Source organism: Opisthocomus hoazin, chromosome 1 (assembly GCF_030867145.1).
Source record: "Opisthocomus hoazin isolate bOpiHoa1 chromosome 1, bOpiHoa1.hap1, whole genome shotgun sequence".
Taxonomy (NCBI): domain Eukaryota; kingdom Metazoa; phylum Chordata; class Aves; order Opisthocomiformes; family Opisthocomidae; genus Opisthocomus; species Opisthocomus hoazin.
This window is the reverse complement of record NC_134414.1, coordinates 89,694,705-89,705,170: the sequence shown is the minus strand read 5'-3', so window position 1 is coordinate 89,705,170 and position 10,466 is coordinate 89,694,705. Positions and strand designations below refer to the sequence as shown.

General features: G+C 40.1%; 1 protein-coding gene across 1 annotated transcript in view; it reads right to left on the bottom strand.

The window, feature by feature from the left end:
- Positions 1–2,230: 2,230 nt before the first annotated feature.
- The window catches only part of BMX (BMX non-receptor tyrosine kinase), a 28,561-nt gene continuing 20,325 nt past the window's right edge, over positions 2,231–10,466 (bottom strand). The window contains exons 12-17 of the mRNA XM_075410908.1: positions 9,907–10,078; positions 8,762–8,978; positions 6,491–6,555; positions 5,432–5,550; positions 3,312–3,469; positions 2,231–2,305 (exon numbers count right to left, since the gene is read on the bottom strand). Coding sequence (XP_075267023.1) covers positions 2,231–2,305; positions 3,312–3,469; positions 5,432–5,550; positions 6,491–6,555; positions 8,762–8,978; positions 9,907–10,078 — 806 coding nt within the window. The remainder of the gene's footprint in view (positions 2,306–3,311; positions 3,470–5,431; positions 5,551–6,490; positions 6,556–8,761; positions 8,979–9,906; positions 10,079–10,466) is intronic.

Genomic DNA, 10,466 nt, shown 5'->3' with positions numbered 1-10,466 from the left:
TCAGCAAATCCATGGACTCTGGAACTCATGGGCCTCCAAAATTGTTAGAAACCACAGAAAGCAGTCAAGCACATACCTGAAAGCATACGGCTGGACTCTGTGAGTTCACAAAACACTATCCTAATGCTCCACATTCATTTGCTATTTAAGATTTAAGACCCTTAAATGAGACAGTTCAAAATGGCAGGCAGATGATACTGATTAAATGCAAACTAGGCAGGAATGTAGAGGAATGAAAATAATTTTTCTTAAAGTTGCCTGCCTACACCACATATCCCATTGCCATAACTTCCCCAAACTTTAGTACTTTAGCTGAACTTTTACGATAAATAATTTAACTGCATGTGGTCTTCCCATTTGTCATGCAGTAACAGAAAAAGAGAATGGCAAAGCTGGAAAGAATCACATAATGTAATTAGTCACGCCAGCCATCTTCAGATCTGTTGTTAAGATTAACATTTCTATTAAGGCAAAACTTTAGTTTCAAAGCAATTAATTTTAAAAGCTGTGCTATGAATCAAAAAACACCATTAGGAATTGTCAACACAGAAAGCCACTAAAAAAAATACAGCAGTATGTTGGAAGAACAGAAGTAAAAAGACAGCATTTATACTGAAAACATCATCCGCATGCATTAGCCCCAACAGCACCTCACACCCTCTGTGCTGAGGGGGCTCAGCCCACCCTCCTCTCATATTTTGTCTGTGTCAGCACTCCTTCCCGACCCTATCCCTGGCCCAGCTTGATGCAAGGGCAGCATCATACCGTGCCCTAAACCTCCCTCATGCACAGCCTCCCATGGCCCCCCAGGCCTGTGCAGCTCCCCACACCCGCTTGCGTGTCCCCAAAAGCTGCTCTCCCTGGAACACGTGGGCAGCTCCCCACGTAGCCAGGGATGCCCTCTGCTAGCCAGCTTCTGGAGCTGGGACCAGACAATGCCAGCAAGCACGGGCACCGGAGCCTCCGGCGGGCCAGACGCCTGCGTTTCTTTCTCCCCTCTCCCCACACGTCTGCACCTGGTATTTCTCGCTCCCCAGGTTCAGGGGAGCTCAGGCTGGAGCTGCAGAGGGGTCCCTGCTAGGGCTGGGCCAGCTCCCCCAGACAAAGGGCAAGTGGATGTCGCTTGGACTCTTGGAGGCATCACGCGCTGAACTAGCTCAAATATAAGGAGAGAGGATTTTTTTCAGACCTTACTTTATTTTAAACCCCCTTTACACATATTCGATCAGCATTTTACAAATGTCAGTGTCTAAGTTTAGACACCTCTGTTTTAGTTATGCAGCTTCAGATGGATTTGGCATCTCTAGACTTACAGAAGTTAGCACTAATTTGTGCAGTGCTATGGACATTTGAAAGTTGGGTGCTCTTATTTAAGTGTTAACATCAGAAGCCAAATGTCAGCCCCTCAGCAGTAAAATATTTGGCTAAGCAATTATATTAAAACCATTTTCAGTTCTCTTCAAAGTTTTGCTCTTCAGTTTTTATAGATACCAGCAAATTTGCCATTTACTATTGTAATGACTATGGAATTCTGCATAAAACTTTTTTTCTCTATTTTTACCTGTAGCAGGAAGCAATAACACTCCAGTAAACACCTCATATGTAGCTAAGTTGCAAATGTCTTAGATATGTATCTTAGAATAAATTCCAAATCAAATGTACACCCTGAGGGCTGAAACTAAAGTCAATAGTACTGGTAAGCAAACTGATATGACATTTTACCAGTAGTAATTTCTAAGTAACTGAAAGCGAGACTACAACTATTTGTGTTGCTGTCACTTGCAGCAATTCTAAATTTGACTTCGGGCATCAGATTCAAGAGATTACAAAGAAAAAAACACACTCAGATGAGTTATGATAATCAGAAAAGTTAACAGACATATATTTCCCTGTTTACACTTCCAGTTAAGGCCAAATAATGACAGCTTGGAAGCACCGAAGGAGCATACAAAATTGGTTTATATATCTCAATGTCTGAGAAGTCCTTTGAGACAGTGCTAACAAAATGAATTACATTGTTCCACAGTATCCTTCCAAATTCTGTCACCCGCAGAGTGTCACAAAAGCTTTCTCCATACGCTTCTTCGTCAACTCCCTGATTAAATGAGAACACCACCAACATACAGAATAGTAGGGGTGGCTAATAGGCAGATTTCATATTTAGCTCTTGTACAGAAGACAGATGATAAGGAACCAGTATGTGCAGTCATATGTTTGTGAATCTTCTTTTTCAAGCTCTGTTGTCTTCTCTCAGTGCCTCAAAAAATGATAAGAGCTGGTAAAAGGCAGGGCGTTTTTCTGGTAGCTAAATGAAGTAAAGATGATGGGCATAGTTATTTAATTTTTAAACCACTCAGGAACTGTAATTTGCATTAATTTTTCTTAATTTTAGCATGCAGAAATTTGTAGAGACAGTGATGGTTATGATGTGAAGAAAATTGAAGTTACTTTTTACATATTTCTTATGTTGTGATAGTTTAACCTTATTTCTTTGCATTAACATGTCCCCAAACATGAGTTATTTTCTTCATTTTTCTGACAATTATATCTAAAAAACCCCAAATATCACTGATATTTCATGGTATCACCAGTAATACGCCAAACAGTTCTTTGCTGCTGCTGAGAAACAGATCATGGTCCACAGACAGCTGGTGAGAATTTAGATGAAGAAGAGCAATAAATCAGGACAGATCTTGGCACAGCAGACACAGATCTTTCAAAATAAAATGAGCATGATCAGCATTTGACTTACAACTCCTAGAAGACTCACAGATGGGGTAACACATTCTTCCCACTCTAAGGGTGGGGTTATTTCAAGTAACATCAGGTATCTAAAAAGGTAGAGATCTCATCTAAATTAGTTGTTTAAGATCCCTGTATATGAAAGCAGATGTCTTTTATTTCATGGTGGCTAAAACAAAAAGAGCAAATGACCATGGAGAGGTACCAGTGATAGTCCTGTAATTTTGGAAGGAATTTAGACAATTAGGTTAGCTCAGCAGTCAAATTTTAAACCATTAAAATTAGGTGAGCAGAATCTCACCCCGTATATTATGTTGACGTTGAAGGGTATTTTGCACTTATTTGCTTAAATACGTGGTTCTGAGGACAAGGGAGTCAATTTTCCTTTTTGCCTTCTTTCCTGTACTAAAAATGTCCTGAACTAGGCTGCTATAGAATATGTACTACATACAAGCAATGGCTTTTATAAGGGATATTTTCCACTATGAACATTAATTCAGCTATCAACAGTGACTCCTAGTGACTCCTATTATTTGGTTTCTCCAGTCTGCACGTGCAGATATACATACCTCATGCCAGCAGTTGTACATCATCTGGTAGATGATGTCTGAAACCAGCTGTGGTCTATAAAGTCTGTATCCTTGAGAAACTTTCTCAATCACTTGCGTGTTATCGTAAAGCTCATAGGGCTGCTTTCCCAGAGTGAACACCTCCCACATTAAGATACCTGAAAAAACATTTACAGCAATGGAAGACAAGAAAAAAAAGTAAAGAAATGCAAGAGAACCTTTTTTTCCAGAACAAGACACACATGCAACATGTAACTCATCAGCCTTTTTAAAGATAATATTATCCAAAGAAAAGTATGGAGATGACTGAAAAATGTGATTTTTGTACCCAAATGTGAAACAACTTCTGCTGCAGTAGAAGGTGAAGTTAGATTATACAGTTATTTATGAAATATTTTTAATGTGGATAGTAAAGGATAAAGCCCAAGACATAGCAATCCAGGGATTGCAGTTTTTACAAAATACATACAAACATCCCCTTATATATGTGAGTGTGTGTGTAAACAGAGAGAGAGAGAAAAAGCAAAGGAAAAACAAATTGACAGCTTTAGGCATCTAAGTTTTTATAGAAAAAATAATTTTTTTACTGTTTTTTGAAGTGAGTGGGACATATACTCCTTTGGTATCAGAAAGATTTCTGAATGCTTTATAGTGTCAGCTACACATGCCTTAAAAAACTGGATTATACTGAAGCAATAGAAACACTGGATAATATAATAATCATTAATTCATTAGGATAGCTTTGCAAAGAACAATTTTTGTGGTAACTGAACATATGTGATAATCATGTCAGCTGTAAAGTAAAAAAAAAATTGTCAAATATTTATTTCACAATGATGCATAATACTGGCAGTGAAGACTTTTTTGAAAAAGAAATTTATTGGATCTTTGACTTCCCCCCGGCTTGAAGGCTGGAGCATTGCAGTGTTACAGTAGGATCAGAATAAAATGGTACCTGAATCCCAGCTTTCCCTGATGAGAACATTAAAAAAACAAGATTATTTTTTCTCTGACATCTGCTTTTGGAATATGAATACATCAGTTCAATTCTTTAGCCCTTTAAAGACTCATTAGTTTAAAACAACCAAACAAGAACTGACGGATCCCACTCTCCCATTGTTTCCACTGCATCAATGCGTAGTGTTAAAATGAGAAAACACCTTCTAAGGAAAAATAATGTTTCTCACTGAAGTTAATGCCAGTGTTGAAGTTAACGACAATAAAGCCTGGAGCCAGGATTTCATTGATAAGAACAAAAAGAAAATGTATCACCAGAAAATGCAAATTCTGATTTACTCGTATATAATATAAACAATTTGTAAAGGTGAATGAGCTGTTCTCTGCCAGAGTGTTTAATACTGGGAGACTAGCTGATGTGAAAGATAAGAAGCCACCCAGCATTTGTAAACACTTTTATCTGCTTTAATTCACTGTTGTTCAATGTCAAGAAAAGTGGGCTGCCAATCTTTCACCAACCTGACTGCTGCCAAAATTTTCCTGCTGGAGGAGCAAACCCATGTAAGCGGCATTTAAGCCCATTCACAAAAGGCCTTCTTTCCTTTGACACCTTTTGCAGACTTTTAGGAACACTGAACACACTCCAGGGATTTGTAAATAATAGCCTGAAAACCCACTCAAGTAGAAGTTCAAATTTTTGAAATTCCTGGGTAAAAAGTGATCTGCAAATGCATCTTATTTTTGTGAGATACAGAGTCCCAGCTCACACAGACTCTCTTCCACACCTGCCTTATGCACAGAGTCCACTCTGACCTCTGCAACTAACAGAAAAGCTCATTTGACTTGGGCAGCACTTACTTATGGTCTAGATACACCAAAGATACTGTTTGATCTCCACTGCCAACAGTTTACTTTACCATATTAAATGCACATATAGCAAATGGGAAGCAGGCAGAATTTCCATGTGCCTAAAACTGTAGGGCTAAAAAAATTCAGAGTATAGGGCTTCGATGCATCAAAATATTAAACAAGAACATAAACTGTAACGGCTCCATACATTCCTTCAGTGTGTAAATGGCTAGCATTTCTGCTTAGTAAGCTGAGGAAATCCAAACATCATGGCATATATGCATACACATTTATATGTCAAATTCCATACATACCAAAGGCCCATACATCTGACTTGCTGCTAAATTTGGTGTAGTGAAAAACTTCTGGTGCTGACCATTTCACTGGAAACTTGGTTCCTAGTGAACTTACATACAGATCATCCAGAACATACCTACAAGGCAAGAACCAAACTTGGTTGTGACTGAGTTACAGTGAAATACTATTTACTGCTTTTTCCCTGCACATCACAAGGTTCCTAAGAAAAGCCTGGGCAGAATCCCAGATTTCCAAAGGATACCTGATAGAGGCATTAGCTATAATCTATAGAATAGATCATTGCTATCAATGTATAAGAGAAATAATGCAGAATCACAGAAATGCTCGTTGTAAGGCCACATATCCCAGCCTCCTGCTCAGACAGGATTGCTCCCAACATCAGATCAGGTCAACCATGAGAAGCCAAGTCTTAAAAGCCTCCAAAAGACAGCAGTCTCATAGTCTGCCTGAATAGCACGTTTCACTGTTCCACTACACTCCTGGGGAAACAACTTCTCTTTACTGTCCAGCTTGAACTTCCCAAGCTACAGTGTGTAGCCGATGTCCGCTGTTACATTGCCTGGCTCTAATAAGACTTACTTGGCTCGATCACCTTTGTAACTTGAAGTGGCTACAGGCAGCTTTTAGATCCCCTCCTAGCCCTCTCTTCACCAGACTAAGCAGTCTGCTCTGTCAGCTGTTTCTCAGAGGACAAGTTCTCTAGGCTGCTCATCTTCTCCAACTTCTCTCCGTTGAGGCTGCTAATTAAGATGTTTGGCCCCCAAATTAGGTGAAAATTGTGTACACAAAGTAAACTCTGAGATTTCTTTAACGAACATAACTAGTGAAATCTCTCGGCTTTGACTGGACTTTAAACCTTAACTTTTTGAGACACCAGAACGCGTTTATTCTAACCCTACCACAGCTTACGGTCATTAATGGAAAGGAGGCACAAAGAGCTGTGTCACACCCTGTGGCTTGACTTGCCTAACAACCAGTTGCTAGCTGATCAATGCCAGTGAGCTATACACACACTAACAGCATCGCTTCGCAAGGCTCCCAGTTCTTTTACTTACCTAGTCATCCCAAAATCAGATACTTTCACAGTAAGATTGCTGTCAACCAAACAGTTCCTAGCAGCCTTTAGTAGAAAACAAGGAAAGAGATGAGTGGGAAAAACACAAAGAGGAGGAAATAATGTCATGTCTTGGTATTTTGCTGATAATAATTTGTCCTCTAGAGTTCCAGTGAATAATACATTATTTGATTGAAGCAATTAAGTCTGGAACTGTAAGGAAATAGTAGGCAGCTCTCTTTTTCACTTTTTGACTATTGATTGAAAAACATACTGTACCATTATCCCAGCTTTACAAATAAGGACATTGAGGGATGAGGAAACAGAGGTGAGAGACCCACATTCACCCAGAAAAACAGCAACAAAACCAGAAACTAAATCCTGTCTTTCAAATTGTTTTCTACTCCAGCATCCTTATCAGTAGTCTCAGAATTTACCAAGGCATCAAAAAGTGAAAAACATTCATTGGGTTATTCGCAATGCACTCTAAACAGAATAGAGCAATGAAAGGTGATTCAAACAGCTTGATTTATGAAAAGTTCAAAACAAGCCTAGTTCTGCAAATGATCACTTGAGAACATTTATCTAAGGCTGTATTCTCTGCTTGCATGCTTATTAATTTCTGTGATACAGTTTGCATCTACAATTTTCAGCCTGAAATCAAGCTCATGTTTTATTTCTGTTTTCCCATCGTGCACAGCCAGTTTTCAGAAAACTGACTTTGTATTTGCAAATTGAATTCTGCTGCTTAAGTCGTCTGATATTCCTGATTGCTGAACGTGAAAATTGATGAGGTATGGATTTAACAATTTTGGTTACACATGAACGCTGCATCACAGAACGGTAGGGGTTTGGAAGGGACCTCTGGAGATCATCTAGTCCAACCCCCCTGCCGAAGCAGGGTCACCTACAGCAGGCTGCACAGGACCTTGTCCAGGCAGGTTTTGAATATCTCCAGAGAAGGAGACTCCACAACCTCCCTGGGCAACCTGTTCCAGTGCTTCTTCACCCTCAAAGTAAAGAAATTCTTCCTCATGTTCAGCTGGAACCTCCTATGCTTCAGTTTGTGCCTGTTGCCCTTTGTCCTGTCGCTGGGCACCACTGAAAAAAGTCTGGCCCCATCCTCCTGACACCCACCCTTCAGATATTTATAAGCATTTACAAGATCCCCTCTCAGCCTTGTCTTCTTCAGGCTGAACAAGCCCAGCTCCCTCAGCCTTTCCTCATAGGAGAGATGCTCCAGTCCCCTCACCATCCTCGTAGCCCTCCTCTGGACCCTCTCCAGTAGCTGCTCATCTTTCTTGAACTGGGGAGCCCAGAACTGGACACAGTACTCCAGATGGGGCCTCACTAGGGCAGAGTAGAGGGGAAGGAGAACCACAGCTCTTTGAAATCATCAACAAGGTATTTAATATGCTACCTGAGGAGACTGCACCCCTATTGGAAAATTAAGCAAGTCTGTAACATAAATTGTCACAAATCTTCCAATGTATTTTTATCTAGAGGTAGAAGGTAAAATACTGCTACTGACTCTGAAGTACAATGCATCAGAAATTTGTCCAGGTTCACTTTTAATAGGCCAATAAAATAACAGCTTATTTCCCCAAAGAATGGCCGTATTCTTGAAAGCTAAGTTTTGCATAAACTCTAGGTAGAAGTCCTTGAAAGGACTGATCCCCTCATCAAAAGCAACTTGAAATACTTGCTCGAAAACTGGCAGATAAACACTTTCAAGTTCTGTTCCTGCTTGCAGTGAACCGGAGTACATGTCAGTTTATCCTAGTAGCATTCACGCTTTTTTTATCAGAGAAATAGCTCCCAATTAGATAAATCCCCAATCTAAGTGACCCAAATATTCAATGTTTCGCCTCTTTCTCCTGGAGGAGTACATAATCATTGGACAGAACCCTTCACTTCAGTGGACTAATTTTACAACTGGATGCCTGTGCTGCCAAGTGGTGCATAAATCCTCGAGGCTAGGGCCCATAAATGCAGGCAGCACAGTGTCCAGTGCTGTAGACCTGTCCGCTCAGCTCCAAGGCAGAGCGTACTAGCTTGTGGGCAGTGCTGTTTACGTGTGGCTTTCGTGCTGCTCGTCCAGGGCTGCCTTGTATGGAGCCATCTGGGTGTCCCTGTCTGGCAGCCCGCAATGCTTTTTGGGGTGTGTGCCAGCAGAGCCAGCGCAGCAGTGGCAGATCCTGAGGGGTACGGCTGCCTAATGTTAGGTCATCCCCCACCTTCCCTCTTCCCCTTCTCCTGTGGGATAGCTTACCAAATCTCTATGTATGAACTGACAGCTCTCCAGAAATGCCATAGCATCACAAACATCATAACATATTTCCAGAAGTTGAAGTGGCTGTAGTTCCTTCCCATGACTCCTTAGGTAGCTGAGCAAACAGCCATTAGGCATGTATTCCGTCACTAGATAGATGGGATACAATTTTGAGCATACACCATACAGTCTAACCAGTTTGGGATGATTAAGTTTCCTGAAATAAATAAAGTTAAAATGATTGAAGAATAAATAGAGATCATTGTGCATTTCTGTAAGTTTTGTTCTTCAAATATTTATGCAACGTACTGAAAAATTCTTGAGACTGGATACAGTCCCATCTCAGACTTTAAATATTCCTTTTCAGGAAGAACTGAGTGTCCTTCTGCTCATTACTTTGAAACTCAGTATTGACGACAATCAAAAGAAGACTCAGTATTGGTGAAATGATAACTTTCTAGCCAAAACTTGAAATAGGATTTAGCAGCGCAGAAGTGCAACTTTACTGGTGGGAGAAAATAGATCTGAGTTGGTGGGGTGGACCTTAGGCCTTAAAGTTTTTTGCTAAAACCAAGTTGCAAAATTTTCAGATTGAGAATCCTGATCATATCAGCTAGTTAACTGACAGGAATGTAGTGCATTCCTTCAGGATGTGAGATATCCAAAATATTCTTGAATCCGTAGGCTTCAATTGTCATCTCATGGAATTTCACTGGAAATTCTAACATCTTTACCTCTGCAGAGTCAGAGACTAAAACTTCAAGTCTCATATTCATATTTCTGGGATTTCTCAGTTATTAATCTGTCTCTCATTTCTACCTGCAGGATGGCAGGAACAGCTTCCTAACTGTTTCTGTATAAATGCTAATGAAACATAGTTCTAAGTGGCATGTATGGAACTTCTGAAGCTGTGGAATAGATGTTAAGTGCAAACTTTGTAGATGACCCTATCCATCTTTGTGAAGTTCCTTTGGTAATACTTCAAATATCCTATGTGGCTACCTATTTAGCTTATGCCTAACATCGTCAATGCTACTTTATGCTATTTTTAAGAGGAAATTCTCTTTCCTGTGTGTGGTATACATTACTGATTAACGTTTGGAGAGATCACTATTTCCAAATAATTAAGCAATGCCGTAGCTTACATCATGGTCTGAGCTTCTTCTATGAATTCATCTTCTGACATTGCTCCCTCTTTAATCATCTTTATGGCCACATCATATTGTCCCTTCCACTTTCCCAGATGCACCACTCCAAACTGACCACTCCCTAGCTCTCTCAACAGGACAATTTCTTCTCGTTTCAGCTCCCAGATTCCTAGAAGCACAAAAGAAAAACCTTTAGCTATAAAAAAGGACAAAGGCAGGCATGGTATCCCCCGCATGCAATGCTGTTGTTTTCTCTGGAGTGTTGCAGAATCATACAGTAATGAAGCAACACACCTGTCTTGTGGGTTTGTGTTTGAATTATGGAAGGAGACTACACTTCATACAAGTGTTGTTTGCTACTGCTTAAGTTTCAGCATTATAAATAGTTTTGAGAAAGATTTATGCATCAAATGATGATATATTTTCATGTAGGGGATTGAAGAACGAGTATTACTATGCCAGGTAATATGGTAAAAGGAAAGAATGGCCATGGCTCAGATGTGCTGGGGAAGGAAGCACACAAGGTCTTGCACTGTTGATATAAAACTTGACATAAA